Below are 21,498 nucleotides of genomic sequence, written 5' to 3'. Positions count from 1 at the left end.
TGGTGGACAATGAATTCACACAATTACACATACTATATAACAAATCCAGATGAGAAATTACAACAACAAAGACATTGCCCTTCTAATGACCTATTTGAATCGATCAAGAAAAGGCTTCGACCCTGATCCTTGTTTATTTCGGACTCTGGTAGGAGATGCTTCCATTAATGTCAGTATCGCTCTTCTTCAAAACCAAAACCGCAGTTTTCTTTTCAATGCTGGTAATGATCAAGGGATGAGGGGGAAAGCTCTTGGTTAATTGTCAGGTGAGAACTAGCCAGTTTCAGCTACACATAAAATCACACATTCAATGTCTACATTCACACGTGTGTAGAAAGGGCTGGACATTCAATCACCCTGAAACTGTATCCCCACAAGTTGGCAGCACCATTACACAGGGACAGCAGACGGGAGAAACAAAAAAAATTTGTACGGTTTAATAGAATCTGTTGAGAAATACAATGGCGTCAAATATATTTTACAAACCTCTGATAGTGTGATAGCAGCGACATTAAACAGTCTTGCATCAAGAGCATCCATCCATATACTTCTATGATTAGTATCATCCTTGTATGTGCCCAGATCGTCCAGTCTCCAGATGGTCATATCTCACAGGTAGCCCAGATTACATGCTGGAGGATCCCACAGAAATTTCAAAGCAAAGACTCCACAGAAATCACCCCAGAAGTTTTAACTGCCAGTGACCAATCCCCTGCACTCTGGACCTTCTGAAAAGTCTCTCACTCTTAGTTAGGGTTAGAGACTTCAAGAGGTTTAGATTCACTTACCTGGGTAGTTATCCTGGAAAAACAATGCCTAACTCCTGGCTAACCATACAACGGACTCTTTCCCACCCTCTCACCCAACTCCATGACCACACTTCCCCCCACACCCTCCAACTCCATACTCAACACTCCAATTTCTTCCTCAATTGGACCTGATCCGGCCTCATCACCTATCAATTGAGGAACTTGTCACTGTAGCCAGCCAGCATCCCATCCAGCCTATCACTCTACCAACTATCACTCTTTCCACATTACCACTTACGACCCAGCCACCTATCACCCTCTCTCCTCTATTATGCTATCCTACCAATTACTACCCACCTAGTGCCTTATCACTCAACTCACTTACCTCATTTGGACTCCTTTACGAATGGAAAAGCTATGTAAATGTCCAAAAGCTTTTCACTGTGGCAGTGAACTTACCACAAAACACCGAGCACCGTGAAAAGGGGGTATGGTTGGCTTCCCCTGCATGAAGAGGAAGGACTCCAATAACAGGAACGGCATTTCAGAAGAGGCTCAGTTTGGAAAAATGGAGGGAAGCAATGCAGAGCTCTGGCACTGTGTAACAAATAGGATTGAAGTGGCAATCCAACTGTGGTCGGCACTCCTCAGAAGATTCAGCCTTGAGTTACAATGAGTGCTTCACCCAATCAGATCAAATATTAATCTCTACATGGTTTCCTTTAGTAACTAATGCAAATGGTTGTCATCAAGACAGCAATTTCTTCCCCACGCCTTTTTTTCTCTCTGCCTCCCTCCAAAGAATGGCAACGTGTAGAATTTACCTGAAGTGATTAAATTATTCGGCAACTTAGTTTCAATATCAACTGAGCCAAGAGTCATTTTTAACAATCCCCCTCATCCCAAAGTGAGGTCTCAGCTATTCACCATCTTTATTAAGAACTCAGATGATGGGATAGAGAGCTACATATCCCTGTGTACTGATGGCACAAAGGTGGGTGGCATTATAAGCAGTGTAGGCAGGAAGCAGAAAATTATAAAGAAATATTACTCAATTGAGGGGGCATGGATATGGTATATGAATGGCAAATATGACGTCAGTCACTTTGGACCCAAAAAAGATAGATCAGAGTTTTTTCTAAATGGTGAAAATTTTAAGAGTGGAGGGCCCAAAGAAAACAAGGTGGTCTTGGAATAGATTCTTAAGGTGTCATTGGCAGGTACAGAAAATAATCAAGATGACTAATGGAATGCTATTGTTTATGCTGAGAGGAGCAAAACACAAGGAGGTAAAATTTTTAAAGTTTATTTCTGTCACAAGTAGGCTTACATTTACACTGCAATGAAGTTACTGTGAAAATCCCATATTCACCACACTCCTGTTCAGGTACATTGAAGGAGAATTTAGCATGGCCAATGCACCTAACTGACATGTCTTTCAGATGGAAACCGGAGCACCCGAGGAAATACACGCAGACACGGGGAGAATATACAAACTCCACAGAGATAGTGAGCCAAGCCGGGAATCGAACCCAGGTCACTGGCGCTGTAAAAGCTACCTTGCAACTATGCAAAGCGTGGAGTTAAAACACAGGAGTACTGTGTTTAGTTCAGGGAACTAAACCTTAGGCCACATATACTAGCTTCACAGAGAAGACAACATGGATTTATATTAGGAACCAGATCAGAAAGCCCAACGTATGTTATGAAGCCTAACAAGACCACAATAGTTTTTTTGATTTTGGCATTAGTGTGAGAATAAAGTGTTTAATTCCAACTGTAATTCTATTGGCGCACGAGGATGCTTTTACCAAAACAGTTTAAATATAACAAATGAATTAGCTTAACATTTACCAACTGTAGTACTTAAACATGAAAAGACATTATCATCAACTGCTAACCTACCCCTATTAGTTACAATTCGAGCACTATTCCTCCTGACTTAAACTCTTCAAAATCAGTTCAAACAACACAGGCTGATGTGTTTTTTTTAACTTGTTCCCAGGCCTAGAGCCTTTGAAGAGCTATACAGAGAAACACCTACATTCTGACACTTAAACAGCAGCCTCCAGAGACAGAGAGAGAAAAAAAACATCTCTTGCTGCTTTCAGGATCAAGTAGAAAACATTTGATTTTCCCAGTAAGCTTAGCTCCACCCATTCACATGATTCTGTCTCTTGTCAATCAACCTAATTAAACTCTACTCTGAAAACCCCAGTAGAAAACCAAAAGTAAACAAAAATGCAGTAGCTCATATTAAAAGAAACACCCCATTATCAGAGATTGATTATGCTCCTGCATTCTCAGCATGTGGGCTACCTGGTGCAGACACATCAGCACCATGTAAACAGAGCTGAATCTCAAACATACTGCTCGCAAGAAACACGATATAAATACATTTTTTAAAAGGCATAGCATCGTCACAATTATCAGAATGATAGTTGGACTCCAACAAAGACAAGACTCAAATTAGGAAATTAAGGGTCAATTCAACTGAAATTTCCAGGATATTGAAAAGAAACTGATGGAAGAAATAGAAACGATTTTCATAAGTTGTGGAGTCTAGGACTAACCTTTTTTGAGAGAAGTTAGGTAATGGTTCTAAACGCAAAGGCAAAACGCATTTGAAACAGTCTTCTGCAAATGGCCCTTGATAGTCGGCCAACTGTTAATATTAAATCTGATATTGATAGATGAACCCATGGTATTCATGGATATTGGGAAAGGACCTTACCTACATTAGGTTACAGATCAACCACAATCTCACTGAAGACTGGAATATGCTCAAGGAACTGAATAGCCTACGCCTATTCCAATATTCCCAAGTCAAAAAAACTATGGCTGGAGTGGCAATGGATTCTGATTGGCACTCTGTTTGAAAGTTGTAATTTGACAATCTCACACAACCTTCTGACTCAGGCTGGTGAGATCTGGGCGATGCAGCATGATCCCAAGGACTAACTTCCAAGAACTATGGAAGTTGAAGGAAAATCGTTCTCGCCCTCTTTCTTACAGCACTAGCTGTGTAAACCAGGTTGGTTTAACGGCCCAGCCCAGACAAGGTAAGTGTATAAGTGGTCAGAACTTGGGGAGGGGAGTGGAGTGGAGTGGAGTGAAGTCACGACTTGGCAGGGTTCAAGTCGTCAGGACTGATGTTGGTATGGATCTGTACAATGGTTACCTTGAAGTAGTTTTAATTCTTCTAACTATTGGTGCAAGACAGTCAGAACCAAAGTTTGCAATTTAAAACATAATTTAAGGATGGTTCCCAGTGCAAACCAATCTTTACCTGGGAATTCTGAGGGCAGAGTTTCCAGTGCAACTTTGGGGGCTATCCCCCAGATATGATGCTCTGGAACTCAGAAGTTACAGCTCATAACATCCAAATCCCATTTCAAGATTTCAGCACATAATCTAGGCCAGATTGTAAACTTTCAGGTTAGGTACTTAATGGAATTCCTCAACTGTCTAGTAAGGCGGACGTAAAATGCACTTTTTGGAGGGAGTGGTGACCTCATCAATATTCATTCTTCAACCAGCAGAACCAAGAATGATCAAATGCACATTAATTGTATTTGTGATTATGGGGTCTTGCTGTGTACATTATAGCTGCTATGTTTGCCCATTGATGACATGGTTGTATTTCCAAAAAAGTGATTCACTAATTGTGAAACAGCTTGAAACATAAGAACATAAGAACATAAGAAATAGGAGCAGGAGTAGGCCATCTAGCCCTTCGAGCCTGCCCCGCCATTCAATAAGATCATGGCTGATCTGTTGTGGCTCAGTTCCACTTTCCCGCCCTCTCCCCATAACCCTTAATCCCCTCTCTTATCAAAAACCCATCAACCCGCTTCTTAAAAATATTTAGCGAGGCAGCCTCCACCACTTCAACGGGCAGAGAATTCCAGAGATTCACCACCCTTTGAGTGAAGAAGTTCCTCCTCAACTCCATTCTAAACCGCCTCCCCTTTATCTTGAGGCTGTGCCCCCTAGTCCTACTGTCTTTTTTGAGCGGGAAGAGTCTCTCCACCTCTATCCTATCCATCCCATTCATCATCTTATACGTCTCAATGAGATCTCCCCTCATTCTTCTAAACTCTAACGAGTACAAGCCTAGTTTATTCAGCCTCTCCTCATAGCTCAACCCCCTCAACTCCGGTATCAGCCTAGTAAACCTCCTCTGCACTCCCTCCAAGGCCAAAATATCCTTGCGCAGGTGCGGCGCCCAAAACTGCACACAGTACTCCAGCTGCGGCCTCACCAATGCCCTATACAGCTGCAGCAAGACCTCCCTACTTTTATATTCAATCCCCTTCGCTATGAAGGCCAGCATCCCATTCGCCTTCCTGACCACCTGCTGCACCTGCAAGCTGGGTTTTTGCGACTCATGCACAAGGACCCCGAGGTCCCTCTGCACCGTCGCCTGCTGCAGTTTTTCGCCACGTAAGTAATAGTCCTTCCTACCATTCTTCCTACCAAAGTGGACCACCTCACACTTGCCAACATTAAATTCCATTTGCCATTTCCTGGCCCATTCGCCCAGCCTATCTAGATCCTTCTGCAGACTCTCCACACCCTCCGCACAATTTGCCTTTCCCCCAATCTTGGTGTCATCAGCAAATTTCGACACCCTGCACTCGGTTCCCTCCTCCAGATCATCTATATAAATGGTAAATAGCTGAGGCCCCAGCACCGACCCCTGGGGCACCCCACTAGTCACCAACCGCCAATCCGAATAGCACCCATTGACCCCCACTCTCTGCCTCCTATTTGACAACCAATCCTCTATCCACGCTAACACCCTACCCCCAACTCCATGTCCCCTGACCTTCTGCAATAACCTCTTGTGAGGTACCTTGTCAAATGCCTTCTGAAAATCCAGAAAGACCACATCCACCGGCTCTCCTCTATCCACTGCCCTAGACACATCCTCATAGAACTCCAGTAAATTTGTCAGACACGACTTCCCTTTAATGAAACCGTGTTGCGTCCGCCCTATCAAGCAATTCCCTTCAAGATGCCTCGCAATTTCCTGCTTAATGACGGATTCTAACATTTTACCTACCACAGACGTTAAACTAACCGGCCTATAATTCCCCGCCTTTTGCATGCAAGTTCTTTTTTCAGTCTCGTGGGTTATTTGGACAGTTGAAGCAAGTGGCCAGAGAAAATAATTCCCTCCATCATCATCCCTGGAACCACCAACCCGAATTTTGCAGTGACAGGAAGGTCAGTAATATCAGCATTCTTCACTCTGATGGACTAAACTGCAGAAATTGCATTTTCCTTCTATTCTTTCATGCGGTTGCCCATCCGTAAATGTTCTAAGGTGGTGGTGATCCACTTTCTTAAACCACTGCAATCCACCTGGCTTGACTTTTCTATAGTGGTTTAGTATAACTCAGTGACTTGATAGACCATTTCAAAAGGGCAGTTAAGAGTTAACGCCATTGGTGTGGACTTGGAGTTGCACCTAGTCCAGGCCAGGGTAAGGATGCTAGATTTCCTTCCCTCCAGGACATTAATGAAGCAGAACCATAGAGTCCCTACAGTGCCAACGGAGACCATCCGGCCTATTTAGTCTGCACAGACTCTCAAAAGCCCCCTTCGCCCTATCACTGAAATCCCCACATATTTACCATGGATTCTCCATCTAAGCTACATGTCTTTGGACACCAAGGGGCAATCTAGCATGGCCAATGCACCCAACCTGCACATCTTTAGACTGTGGGAGGAAAGCCACCCACCCAATGGGTTATTTGACAATGGGTTGCTGTAACAATTATTGATAGTTTAATTAGCTTCCAGTGCCAGACTTATCTACAATATTGAAAATTTACCTGTATAAATATCAAGTCTTGTTCTTTCAGCTGCTAATTATTGGAGATTTAAGATAACTGAAAAGTTAAAATACTTCATTCAAATTCTCCTATCTTTTCTTGATCTCTCAATCCCAGTTTTCTTTCATTTTCTGCACATTTAAGTTAAAACGTTTAATCGACACCCGCTGCTTGGACTCTGCCTGTTTTAGTAAGGTTATAGAACTGTCCTTGTTCGATCTCTAACTATCCCACTACGGGAGCTGGATCATCTCCCAATGTCAGGTTCTGTACTTGATCTCCTAGTTTACCTCAACATCCTGCCCCTAATGGCATCATCAGAAGATTTGATGCCAGCTTTGACATGCACTGCTGTCAGCCAGCTCCACCTCCATTGTTGGCATGCTATCAAACCGCTTATCTGCATATCCAGCCTCAATTATCTGTTGGCATACATTGAAGAGACAGTGGTGCTTATTCACCAAGTCCCAGATCTCCTGTAGTGAGCATTGCATTTACATGTTTCTCTAATTACTCCAAGTTGCTGTCTAATAATTTAATCTGTCTGCCAGTAAAGGGAATGGCACGTGTGGTTCATTCCTTGCTGATCAAAAATCTAAGTTCTTGCCTCCAGTGATTTCCGGAGACCGAAAATTCATCCAATGCCATATGTTAGGGTGGAATCACAACACATACAATTTTCCGCCTCCAATTTTCTTCCTACTCTTCCTTCCACGCTCTACCACCCTTCTGTCACCACAATGATCAATTCCTTAGAGTCATAGAGCAAAACAACACAGAAACAGGAATTTCAGCCCAACTGGTCCATGCCACCAAGTTGCCCTCCCAGCTAGTCCCAACTGCCCGCGTTTGCCCCATATCCCACACATTTTCAACAGGGGCAGTAGATGCAGTGTATTTTGCCCATTCAAAGTAGGATTCTACTGCTGCTCCAGCTGAGGTCAGAAAATTCGCAGCTTGCATCTGTCCAAGACTGCAGAAAACTATAAAGGGTTGTGAACGAAGCCCAGTCCATCACATAAACCCATCTCCCATCCACTGACTCTGTCTATACTTCTTGCTGCCTCAGAAAAAGCAGCCAGCATAATCAAGAACCTCACGCACACCAAACATACTCTCTTCCATCTTCTTCTGTTGGGGGAAAAGTCTGAGGACATGTACCAACCGACTCAAGAACCGCTTCATCGCTGCTGCCATCAGACTTTTGAATTGATCTACCTCAAATTAAGTTGATCTTTCTCTACACCCTAGCCAAGACTACAATACTACATTCTGCACCCTCTCTTTTCCTTCTTCCCTAGGTAAAGTTTATTTATTAGTCGCAAATAGACTTACAATAACACTGCAATGCAGTGACTGTGCAAATCCCCCAGTCACACACGTGTTCAGGTGCACTGAGGGAGAATTTGGCACGGCCAATACACCTAACCAGCACATCTTTGGACTACAAACTCTATGAACAGTATGCTTTGTCTGTACAATGGGCAAGAAACAATACTTTTCACTGTATACTAATATATGTGACAATAATAAATCAAATTCAAGATTTAATCTGAAATAATGCTAGGAACCTCCCTGGTGTATGTAGGTTGACTGGGGAAGCCTGGGTACACTACTGTTAATCTTTGAGATTCCTTGCACCATGCTGACAATACCCTTTCAAGTTAACGCTCCACCAGAAATACAGCGCATTTCTCAAAAGACGAACAACTTGAAGTACACCAGAAATAGCAAGTATAAATAGGCATTCCAGCTACACAGGCTTGGTAACTGATCACATTTAATTTCAACTAATTAAAAAAAAAAATCAGCATTCCTTCCACATCAGAATCAGAGCCAGTTATGATAATTAATGCACCATTAAAATAAAAGTTCCAGAGTAATGGCTCCAGCACACTTTAATTCAGCTCACTACTTACTGCTCTTTTAGGATGTACTCGGTGTTTTCTGATGAAATCTGCCCAGTCACTGGGTGCCTGAACGATGATGTCCGTTGATTATGACTGTAATAAATCAGACAGCATAATTAGCACCAATTCATCATTGTATAAGATGTATCCCCGTTTCCCCCCCCCCCTCACCTTTACTATGCAATTCTAATGCTGCCAAGGGTTTGCTGAGCATGAGAGATTAAGAGGGCGATTTAATGTGAAACAAATATGTCATATATTTCAATATTTTCCTACACTTTCAACACAGGTGTGTTGAATCTGCCAACAGGCTGCGGCTCTATATTGGTGCCAGCGTTCACATCATGTATTATGCTCGGCCGGTTACAATACTCAGCATGACTCAAATTAAGCCAAGGCTTCTATTGATTTGAAAAAGTCAAGAATGATTCAAATGTTTCTCAGAAAACAGCAAAATTAAAAGGCATGCAAATAACACTATGTTAAAAACCCACATCTCCTTGAGTTTCTTCACGTCCAGCCTGTTTAAGTACATTGCATTGTATGCAAACAAATGCACCATATAAAAAAACATCTCCCAGCATTCATCAAATACTTGCTCTGGCATAGTAATCAGCAGATCTGACAATTATTGATTCACTGTCGCCTTCCCCTCGCCTTTGCGCTCTTTTGTTGCTGTCAGTCTTGCAGACAAACCACAGTTTTGGTGCATTCTTCAGGAATTAAAATAATGATCACAGAATCCCTACAGTGCAGAAAGAAGCCATTCGGACCACCGAGCTGCGCCGACAACAATTCCATCCAGGCACTATCCCCATAACATCTCGTATTTACCCTGCAAATCCCCCTGACACCAAAGGGAAACTTAGCATGGCCAATCCGCCTAACCTGCACATCTTTGGACAGTGGGAGGAAACTGGAGCACCTGGGAGAAAATCCACACAAACACAGGGAGAACATGCAAACTCCACACAGTGACCTGAGGCCGGAAGCTGGAATTGAACCAGAGTCCCTGGTGCCGTGAGACAGCAGTGCTAACCACTTTGCCACCATGCCACCCCAGAAGATCTTTGGTTTTCATGCAAAATTCCAGATTCAACTTTTTTCTTTTTATTCTCATTTTCTCCCCACATCGAAGGTGCTGATTGACAAGCTAACTTAATCTTGTGCTCATTTCATATGAGCATACATCATCCCAGCAGTTGTCATTACAACACAACTAGAAGTAGAACCCCAGCTGATTTTCTCATTCCCCAGCCCACATCTGCTGATGTTAACTGGCACACATTGCCCCTTCAGTAGTTAAGCCACAACGGACAGGAGATTGAATATGGGACCTTGCTTCACCGCACAATTTGATTCCACTGAGTGCAAAGTGTTCTGCAATTGAGGCACTGGAAGCTGGTCACCTCCCTGGTTAATTATTTTATCTTGCACATTCCATACAGCAGCCAAATAATTAATTTGCACTCTTTAATCTTCCTTTACTAATGATTATTACACCCAACAAATATTAATAAAACCATGCTATTTCCTAGTAATCCGTGTCAAATTAAATCTCTTTATTATTTAATGATAGCACTACTAATGTAATCAATCTCTTGCAGACTTTGTATTTCTATAGAGCTCCCTCTACAGACCAAACCAGCCAGTAAAATATTTTGTTTTAGAATGTAGTCCCTTATTATCTAGACCAATGCAACTGCCAATTTGCTCACAGTCAGGGAGCACAGCGATATTCCCAACAAACTGAACTGTTCTAGACAGGCTTAACTGAAGGATACATGAAGGCCAGGAAATTTGAGAGAACATCACCTGACCTTCTTTGAAAGTTGCCATGGGATTGCACAGAAGTCATAACCTTAAATTATCTCTTAAAAGGGGAGGCAGTGGCATAGTGGTATTGTCTCCGGACCAGTAATCCAGAGACCTACAGTAATGATTTGGTGACCTGGGTTTGAAACTCACCATGGCAAATGGTGAAATTTGAATTCAATAAAAGTCTGAAATTAAAAGTCTAATGATGACAATGAAACCATTGTCGATTGTCATAAAAACCCATCTGGTTCACTAATATCCTTTAGGGAAGGAAATCTGCTGTCCTTACCTGGTCTGGGCTACATGTGACTTCAGATTCACAGCAATGTGGTTGGCTCTTAAATGCCCTCAGCGATGGACAATCAATGTTGGCCCAACCAGCAACATCAACATCCCATAAACGAATAAGAAAGAAAGACAGTCCCTGCAACAATGCTGTACACCCAGGGTACTGCACTCAAACTCAATTACGTACTCAAGTCCTCCTGAGGGGTTTTAACCTTCAAACACGGAAGCAAGAATGTTGTGACAGCGCCACGTAAACCATGGAAGATTGTCACAAAACATTACCACCCATCACAGCTACAAAACCAGAAGAAAGTGCTTTACACCAAATACTAGATCAGCCTTATTTTAGTTGTTGTAAATATTGTGAAAGCATGATGAAAACTGATGTTCCTTCACTGTTCAATTCATAAATACAGCATCCAGTGTGTATACAAAAGGAAGGCCCCAGATTAGTACCTGCTCAGTACCACATTAACCATTGGTAGCCAGGACAGTGGCACACTCATCACACTTGGCAACACTGACCTTCCCCCATGGGGCTATTTCTGATTGCACCTGGCATTTCCTTTGATGGCCTGCTTGACATGGGGAGCTAATAAGAAGGGATACTAAATGCACACTTATACTAAGTAACACACCAACATCATATGCCACCATTCTGCCTAGTTTCCGTTAGATGCCACAATTGCACCATTAAAAGAAAGATAATCAACTTTCAAAGGGTAAGGAATACTTAACATTACTCCCACACTCCCAATGTTTGAATTCTGAAGTGGGCAATCCTTTCCAGCTTCAGAGTTAGGAAAGGATATCTCAACACATTCATATCCAAGCTGGTAATGTTTCTGAAATACTTGCCACAATTAAGTATTCTGAAAATGACTAAAATTCTCACAACTTTGAGCAATTTGACTTCGTGTTAAACATACATTCCTTTCACGGCTCTTCAACTGTTTTTTTGAAACAAAGAACAGAATCTTATGCCAATGTTACCACCTCCACTTTGATTGGATCAGCATCACAGACTGATGTCTGCATACCACCAACATTTATTGGTTAGCACCAGCTGAACCAGACATGACCTTGTGATGGAAGCCTGGCCAGCATTATTATAAATGAAATCAATCTAGGATATCTGTGCATGCACGTCACCTTTGATTTGAGACACAAGGCTTCGGGCTACACAAAAAACCCCTCTATTTCCAATGATGGGAGCTGTTGGGAATGGAAAAATAACCATTTCATATTTGGGAATCTATTTTATAAGAAAACATTTCTTATAGAATCTTGTGAAACAGGCAATTTCTGTAGAATCTCACAAGGCAGCTCAAAGCACAAAATCCTTTTGCAAGGCTGAACTCGTGTGCTTTACCCAACTACATATGCAGTTGGGTAAAGCACATCCGTGAAATGAAACAGGCCATATACTTGTACAATGTTTACGTCCTGTTCCAGGAGTCGAGCATTAGTTTCTACACTGACGCTCCTGTGTAGTACTGAGGGAGTGCTGTGTTGTCAAAGGTACTGCCTTTTAAATGTGATGCTCCTTGTCCTCTTAGATGGATGTCAAAGACTATATGGCACCATTTCAAAGAGCAGCAGGGGAGTTACTCCCAATGAAATGAGCAATATTTGTCCTGCAATCAACATCACAAAAACATTTGGTCATTTGTTGTTTGGAGAAGCTTACTATTGCAAACGCTTGCTACATTTCCTACATCGCAACAGTGACTACACTTCAAAATGCTTCGAGATATCTGGTCGTCATAAGAATCATGATTGTAAACAAATGAAAGTCCTTCTTTCTGTTTGAAGAGCTGAATATCAGAATATAAGCGCATTTTTGAGTCATGATTTTTCTTTCACACAAATCAATATTTTATTTCCAACTTTGAAAGTGCGCACTTATCACAAGTTTATCATTTCAACACAATTTTAAACACTGCTAATTTAAAGCTATACTTTTAGAAGTTTCAGATAACCTCCCTTCCCTATATACTTTGCCAATCAACAATTTTAGCCAGATCTTTTGAGCATAGTAGTTTGCATGTGACATTCTCAGACACCAGTCATCCAAATTCTGAGAAACACAACAAAGCAGTTGGATTTTGCAAACTTCCAAGCTTGGATTATGTTTGGAGAGAGAATTATGAGCTGTGAAAACATGGTGATTGCACATCTTGTCCCTGTTGCTGAGAGCTATTTGAGGTGATGAATTAAGAGCAACATGCCCCCAAGCACATTAAAGCACATAGAATCAACTGTAAACTTGCTGATTATATGTAAAATAAGCTGTTTAACAGCAATAAATATGTAGCTAGATAGCACACCATTAACTTAATTTTGCAATCTAATTTTGCCGAAGCAACTGAAAGCTCATAACTAGCAGTCAGTTTTAGTACAGGTACAAATGTCACTTATGGTTAATGGCCACATAGAATTTCTTCACTGCTGCAAAGCATCGCAAATCAGTTGTAAAATTAAGCAGTGAACGTACATTAAAAACAGATACCCACCAGAAGAGTATAAACACATTCCAGTTGTTTTCATTACTAGCGTATTATCCAGACCGCATTATAGTAAACAGGATGTACGGAATAAAAATTCAAATTGGCGTGTGGAACGCATGGACTGCGTGCAACTCCTGGACAGATGTTGTATTTCAGAATAATTGAAGGTTGCTCAGTTAATGAGACCTGGCCACTCGTCATTTAAAAAGAGACTTGCAAGTTCAAAATATTCTTACAATGATACTTAGAGGTGCTTTCTTCATAAAGGGACATTTGGCACAGTCTTTCCAATCTGATAGCATAAAATTCATGGAAAACGCCATCTCCATGTTGGCCTGGCAAGTTGTTTCAGAAAACACACATTTTTCTGGCTTAAACACAAAAAGATCTGGTAAACCCAAGATCTGGTAGCTTCAAGATGGGTGGGGGGGGGGGGGGGGGGGGGCAGTTTAGAACGGAGTTGAGGAGGAACTTCTTCACTCAAAGAGTGGTGAATCTCTGGAATTCTCTGCCCGTGAAGTAGTGGAGGCTGCCTCGCTGAATATATTTAAGTCATGGGTAGATAGGTTTTTGACAAACAAGGGAATTAAGGGTTATGGGGAGAAAGCGGGGAAGTGGAACTGATCCACTTCAGATCAGCCATGATCTTATTGAATGGCGGGGCAGGCTCGAAGGGCTAGATGGCCTACTCCTGCTCCTATTTCTTATGTTATGTTCTTATGTTCTTAAGCAAGGCTTTGACACAAAGTAATTTAACTTGCACAGAATAAAGACATTAGGATGATAATCACTGCCATGGCCATTCAGGTCTGAGCAAGCACCACGATTACTGAAAGGAAACATGCCAACTTTAACTTCACTCACTTCCAATTTAACACAGATCTATTTTGCTTTTTGGTTTTTTTCCAATGCCAGCTTCCCCAGTTCATGTTACAAACCATTTGCTGCTTAGCAGGCAATGTAATCATAGAATCCTGACAGTGCAGAAGGAGGTCATTCAGCCCATTGAGTTTGCACCGACCACTATCTCTCCCAGGCCCTATTCCTGTAACCTCTCTTATTTACCCTGCTAATCCCCTGACATTAGGCCAACTAACCTAACCTAACCTGCATATCTTTGGACTGTGGGAGGAAAAGTAGAGCACCCAGACGAAACCCACGCAGACATGGGGAGAACATGTAAACTCCACACAGACAATGACCCCGCGAGCGGAACTGAACCGATAATGTCAGTCATACAGTGCAGAAAAGGCCCATCAGCCCATTGAGTCTACACTGACAATAGTTACCACTAAAGGTGTGTTAATCTCATTTTCCTGCACTTGTTCCTTATCCTTGAATGTTATGATATTTCAAGTGCTCGTCCATACACATTTTAAATGTTGTAAGGTTTCCAGCTTCCATAACCTTCCCAGGCTGTACATTCCTGATTCCCGCCACCCTGAGTGGGAATGCTTTTTTTTCCCAAATCCCCAGCATCTCCTGTCCCATACCCCAAAACCATGCCCCTCAACCAAGAGGAAGAGCTGCATTCCACTCACCATGTTCATTCCCTTCATAACCTTTTACCCCTCAATCATACCACCCCCCCCCTTAGTATTCTCTACTCTAAAGAAAACAATCCAAGCCTATCTAGTCTCTCCTTATAGCTCAAATGCCCAGGCAACATCCTGGTGAATCTCCTCTGTACCCCCTCTAGTGCTACCACAAACTTCCTGTAATGGAGCGACCAGAAATGCACACAGTACTCCAGCTGTGGCACAACCAAAGCTCAGTACAACTCCAATTCTTGCTCCTTGCTCTTTCAGTCTATAGCTCCTTGGTTCTATACTCTATACCATGACTGATCAATGTCCCATATGCCACCTTAACTATCCTATTCATGTGCTCTGCTGCCTTCAGGATCTGTGAATAATCACCCCAAGATCTTTTTGTTCCTCTGAGCTATCCAGCACTCTGCTATTCATTAAATACTCCCTCATCATCATCATCTTCCAAAGTGCATCACCTCACACTTAACAGGGTTAAATACCATCTGCCACTACTCTGCCCATCTGACCAAACCATCTATATATTCCTGTAACCTATAACCATCTTCTTCACTATGAACCACTCTGGCAATTTTGGTGTCATCTGCAAATTTGCTTGGCATTCTCCCATATTTTCATCTATACAATTTATAACAAACAATAAGGGTCCCAGTACCGATCCTCGTGGCACACCTCTGAACACCAGCTTCCAATCAGTCAAACAGCCTTCTACCACTGCCCTTTGTGTTCTATTACTAAGCCAGTTTCCAATCCACCCCACCAAGTTGCCCTGAATTCCACATGCTTTAACCTTCTCAATCAGTCTTCCACGTAGGGCCTTGTCAAAAGTTTCGCTAAAATCCATATAAAATACATCAACTAAATTTTCCTCATCCACAACTTGACCACACTTCTTGACCTCCCTCTGACAAAGCCATTCTGACTACCCCTAATTAACCCACACCTTTCTAAATGGATATTCATTCTGTCCTTCATAATGTTCGCCAATAGTTTCCCTACCACTGATGTGAGAACAAGCGTCTGTAATTTCCTGGTTCATCCCTACCATCCTTCTTGAAAAGTGGAACCACATTAGCCATCCTCCAGTCTTCTGGCACTGCCCATGTGTAAGAAGTCTCTCAACATCAGGTTAAAGTCCAAGTTTTGTCTCTTGGTAGTACAAGCTTTCGGAGTGTCGCTCCTTCAGGTCCTTTTGGACTTTAACCTGATGTTGAGAGTTTTCTTACTGTGTTTACCTCAGTCCAATACCAGCATCTCCACGTCATGACTTTCCTCGTGGCCAGAGAGGAATTGTGTTTCAAGAAAACAACTTTCATTGATGTAGCACCATTATCACAGTAAAGCATCCAAAAGGTAATTCACCAAATTATAACCAGCCAAATGCTGGCATTGAGCCAAAAGGCACATTAGGTTTGGTGTCATGATGTTCAGTCCAAAAGGGAAGTTTTGATCGGTGTCTTAAAAGTGGTGGCAGGGTTTGGGAAGGTAAACTGCCTTGCATGCAATCTTTTTGATCTAATCAAGTCACTATTTTACATATTTTTTGTCCTGCTCTCACTGTACGAGAAGCTAGGTTTCTATAGACTGGTTCCCATTACAGGGCCGTGTTAAATGGTTTTCAGCTGAACACTGGAGGATAAGCCTTCAGCTCTACTGATCTATTCCATTTAAATAAAGGGTTCTTAATTAACAATCTTAAAGTGTCCAAATAAAACAAATTACAACCTTAATCTGATCTGTCATTCTAATTCTGCGCCGCACTCCCACTCTGGCCTCAGCCTCTCATCTCCTTTCAACAAAGTTCACATTAAGGATAGTGGGTGTCATGGTGGCACAGTGGTTAGCACTGCAGCCTCACAGCACCAGGGCCTGGGTTCAATTCCAACCTCAGGTAACTGTGTGTGTGGAGTTTGCACATTCTCCCTGTGTCTGCGTGGGTGTCCTCTGGGTGCTCCAGTTTCCTCCCACATTACAAAGATGTGCTGGTTAGATAATTGGACATACTAAATTGCCCCTTAACGTCAGGGGGATTAGCAGGGTAAATATGTGGGGTTATGGAGGATAGAGCGCAAATGGGATTGTCGTCGGTGCAGGTTCGATGGGCCAAATGGCCTCCTTCCACACTGTAGGGATTCTATGATTCTAACTTCAAGCAACAGCCCCTCATCTTTCGATTGGACATGTCACAGCCTTGCACACTGGACACAAATTGTTGATCTTAACTTCTGCATCCAGTTTTTGGACGGAGTGATTGATAATGATTTTGCTGTTCGCACCTCTGGATCCATATATTGTTTTTTCTATTTGACCTATGAGTATTTATTTTTTGCTTTGCACCATTAGCCCTTTTGTCATTCAATTGCTAATTTCCACCAAACCCACATCTGCCCTTCAGCTCTCCTGTGTCCTCACTGCCTCAGTACTCACTGAAAAGCTGCACAATCTCCAACTTCAAGTTCTGAAGACAGAGCACTAAAAACATTCGCGGTTTATCTCTCCACAGAACTTACCTGCCCTGCTAAGTGCTTTCACATTTTCTGCACATCTTTCAGATTTTCAGTATCTACCATAGTTCCTTTTTATTGCCACAAAAAAAAGATTAAAGGTACAGGAGCTGCAGTAAACTACATTCCATGATGCCGTTTAAAACAGTAATTATTACTCTGCGCAAAATGCTCATTAAGCTACCTGCCACAGTTGGATAGTCTTAAGTGATTGGCTTGAACATGTTTCCATTATCAAGCGTTGGGTGGGGGAGGTTCTTTTGATCACAGTTTCTGATCATCACTGAAGTCAGGAAATTGCCAGCTCATTCCATTTTTCTTAATATAATTTTACTGATAAATAACGACTCGTTCACCCAGATTTTAAGTACATTTGTAGAATTACACCATAACGTCACTTTTGTCCAAACTAAAGGTGCACTGCAGATTTTAGTTCACAAATCGAGTTAATTTGTACAAAAATATATTTGTCGGTTGGCTTACTGTTCACTAGCCCAGTGGCTGAATTGGTGCCTAGAGTATTTACAAAGAGCAATCTCATCTCAGATTAAATTCTTGGTCAATTGCCCTCAGATGCCCTTGAGCTAGGGAAGGAGAAAAACTGGTTCCTGATCGTTGTCACATGTCCTCTGGCTGAAAATTGGGTTTTGAATTGAATACGGAGAGGATCAAGCTAAACTCTCAGCTAAACTCTGCCCCATGGTGAAACAGAAAGCCAATGCATACTCTCCAAACATGAGGAACAGATAAATGAATCAGAGCCTTTGGGCAAGAACAGGGGAAAAAAAAATTCAAGAGGAATTGTTCTGTACAAGAATCATAGAATAGAATCAGAGAATCTCCACAGTGCAGAAGGTGTTTCAACCCATCAAGCCTGCACTGACAACAATCCCACCAAGGTGCCATCACAGTAACTCCATGTGTTTACCCTGCTAGCTCCCCAAAACTAAGGGGCAGTTTAGCATGGTCACACATTTTTGGAGTGTGGGAGGAAACAAGAGCACCCAGAGGAAATGCATGCACAGCGAGATCTTGCAAACTTCACACAGGCAGTAACCTGAGGCCGAAATTGAGCCCTAGCACTGTGAGGCAACAGTGCTACCCACCATGCTGCCCTTAATTTATGATGTGCCTATAAGAGCGTATCACAGTCACATAAAACCAATCAATCTGCAGTCTTGCCATTGTGGTTCATTGTTAACAAGTCAACACACATGATTCAAATCCAAGGCAATAGATAGAATATTCTCTTGTTTGGCTGTAAGGGTCTCATTAGAAATTAGTTGGTGGTTAAGAGTCCATTGAAGGTGAGACTCTTCAGCACCCACTTCTTTTCACCCAGCTGAAAAGAAGCCACTGTTCCGAAGAAAGGTGGGGAGGAAGTGCCAGCGAAGGATGCCAAGAAGAGAAGGCAATCCAGAAAGGAGAGTTACTTCGCCTACAAAGTGATGAAGCAGGTCCATCCCAACACTGGCATCCTCTCCAAGGCCATGGGCATCACAAACTCATTCATCAATGACATCTTTAAACGCATATTTGGTAAGGCTTCTCATCTGGCCCATTACAACAAGCAGCACACCATCAGCTCCTGACAGATCCAGATTGCTGTGCTCCTGCTGCTGGCTAGGGAACTGACCCAACATGCCATGTCAGCAAAGACAAAAGCAATGACCAAGCATGCCAGCTTGGTCACTGAGACTACATCTCATTCAGGAAAGCAAAATGAAATGGCTAATATGAGGAAAGGCCATGACCATGAAAGGACACAACAGGCGTATGCAGGTATTGAAAAAAGTAGAACAACAAGAACTACCCAAAATGTGGCAAACGCAAGTTATAGCGAAATGAGTAATCAAGGATAGCCCTGGACAGAAAAAAAGTTCAACAGGAATTTTGAAGTAAATGACATGAAATAAGTTAAAACTAAAGGCCACAAGTCATAGGCATTAATAAGTGAAATATAAATTTAAACAAAAGAACTTCCTCGCATAAAGAGCGATAAGATCTGTGATGATTGGCCAGGCAAATTATTAGTGACACTGACTTCAGGATGCTTAGAACACATCTGCATGGATGGATCCTGAGAAAGTTGGCAAATTAAAGAGATCAGCTTCTGTGGGATGAGCAAATTTTCTCGAGTCTTGATTTCAAATCTGATAACACTTTCACCCCACCATTGGAAGGGCACTGAGCTCTGCTTGATAATACTGCACACAATATACCACAAACACCACACGGAATCCATGACCAGATAATCTATTTTTACAGGTGTAAAAAGCATGGGCATTTTTCACCGTACCATTCCTCACTCAAAAGGAAATAATTAGAAGGAATAGGTTAAGTGTGACAAACACAAGCTGGGGAAATAAAACGTGCAACCATCATGGCATTTGAAACATTTCTCCCCCTAGACCATTATTCTTCACTGTTCACTCTTGCATTTGCTCGGTGACAGTTTCCTCCCCATTGGAGAACTAATTTGCTTTCTCTTAAAGTGGGACGAGGAGTGCAATCTTCAATGTGACTTCGCTGCTGCTTGCAATACAGCATCCAATTTGCTAATGATTGTCTTCTACAAACCAGAAACAACTGGTGACAAATCATCAGAACACAGCAAAAAGAACACTTGCTCCATGTAAAAACAGTGTCAGCTTCCAAGTTTCTATAAATGGATAATTGAGAAGGCTCTGACGAGAACTGCTACACCCATGTAAGTTTTGTTATTTCATAAAGTAATTTTTCCATTAAGGCCCATGATCCCAAACAGTATCTCGCTTCAGGACAAGAAAAGCATTCCAGCGCATGGAACCCCACAGACAAGTTTTAACCCAAACAGCTTGGACAGCTACTAACTGGAGGGCAAGCGTTTTTCCCACAATAACAATAGAAGAAATAGTAAAAAAAAAATTCAGTTGGAACGATAGGCCTGACAGTTTACTGCTCTTTGAAATGATGGCATTTCTCTGTATATTAAACAAAAATATTAAATAATGCTCCAAAGGGATTAAAACTGTTTCTATTGTCTCAAATTTTCTGCAACGACAAAATGTGTTCAGAGAGAACAAACAAACATAAGAACATAAGAAATAGGAGCAGGAGTAGGCCATCTAGCCCTTCGAGCCTGCCCTGCCATTCAATAAGATCATGGCTGATCTGTCGTGGCTCAGTTCCACTTTCCCGCCCTCTCCCCATAACCCTTAATCCCCTCTCTTATCAAAAACCCATCAACCCGCGTCTTAAAAATATTTAGCGAGGCAGCCTCCACCACTTCAACGGGCAGAGAATTCCAGAGATTCACCACCCTTTGAGTGAAGAAGTTCCTCCTCAACTCCGTTCTAAACCGTCCCCCCTTAATCTTGAGGCTGTGCCCCCTAGTCCTACTGTCTTTTTTGAGCAGGAAGAGTCTCTCCACCTCTATCCTATCCATCCCATTCATCATCTTATACGTCTCAATGAGATCTCCCCTCATTCTTCTAAACTCTAACGAGTACATGCCTAGTTTATTCAGCCCCTCCTCATAGCTCAACCCCCTCAACTCCGGTATCAGCCTAGTAAACCTCCTCTGCACAGGTGCGGCGCCCAAAACTGCACACAGTACTCCAGCTGCGGCCTCACCAATGCCCTATACAGCTGCAGCAAGACCTCCCTACTTTTATATTCAATCCCCCTCGCTATGAAGGCCAGCATCCCATTCGCCTTCCTGACCACCTGCTGCACCTGCAAGCTGGGTTTTTGCGACTCGTGCACAAGGACCCCGAGGTCCCTCTGCACCGTCGCCTGCTGCAGTTTTTCCCCACGTAAGTAATAATCCTTCCTACCATTATTCCTACCAAAGTGGACCACCTCACACTTGCCAACATTAAATTCCATTTGCCATTTCCTGGCCCATTCGCCCAGCCTATCTAGATCCTTCTGCAGACTCTCCACACCCTCCGCACAATTTGCCATTCCCCCAATCTTGGTGTCATCAGCAAATTTCGACACCCTACACTCGGTTCCCTCCTCCAGATCATCTATATAAATGGTAAAAAGCTGAGGCCCCAGCACCGACCCCTGGGGCACTCCACTAGTCACCATCCGCCAATCCGAATAGCACCCGTTGACCCCCACTCTCTGCCTCCTATTTGACAACCAATCCTCTATCCACGCTAACACCCTACCCCCAACTCCATGTCCCCCGACCTTCTGCAATAACCTCTTGTGAGGTACTTTGTCAAACGCCTTCTGAAAATCCAGAAAGACCACATCCACCGGCTCTCCTCTATCCACTGCCCTAGACACATCCTCATAGAATTCCAGTAAATTTGTCAGACACGACTTCCCTTT

The 21,498-nt window shown here is 42.6% G+C and overlaps 1 protein-coding gene across 7 annotated transcripts in view; it reads right to left on the bottom strand.

Annotated features, from left to right (window-relative positions):
* Positions 1 to 21,498, bottom strand: part of plekha7b (pleckstrin homology domain containing, family A member 7b) — a 462,229-nt gene that overhangs the window by 173,551 nt on the left and 267,180 nt on the right. For 6 of the 7 annotated variants that reach the window (XM_080190136.1, XM_080190135.1, XM_080190138.1 and 3 more), the window contains one exon: positions 8,512 to 8,595. In XM_080190136.1, the coding sequence (XP_080046262.1) occupies positions 8,512 to 8,595 (84 nt within the window). Of the gene's footprint in view, positions 1 to 8,511; positions 8,596 to 8,996; positions 9,044 to 21,498 lie in introns of those variants that run through there. The other variant, XM_080190137.1, reaches the window with a different exon arrangement.

The sequence above is a fragment of the Carcharhinus amblyrhynchos genome, chromosome 6 (genome assembly GCF_965287045.1).
Source record: "Carcharhinus amblyrhynchos chromosome 6, sCarAmb.v2.hapA, whole genome shotgun sequence".
NCBI classification, from domain to species: Eukaryota; Metazoa; Chordata; class Chondrichthyes; order Carcharhiniformes; family Carcharhinidae; genus Carcharhinus; species Carcharhinus amblyrhynchos.
Note: the sequence above shows the minus strand (reverse complement) of the source record. Positions and strands in the feature narration are given on the sequence as shown.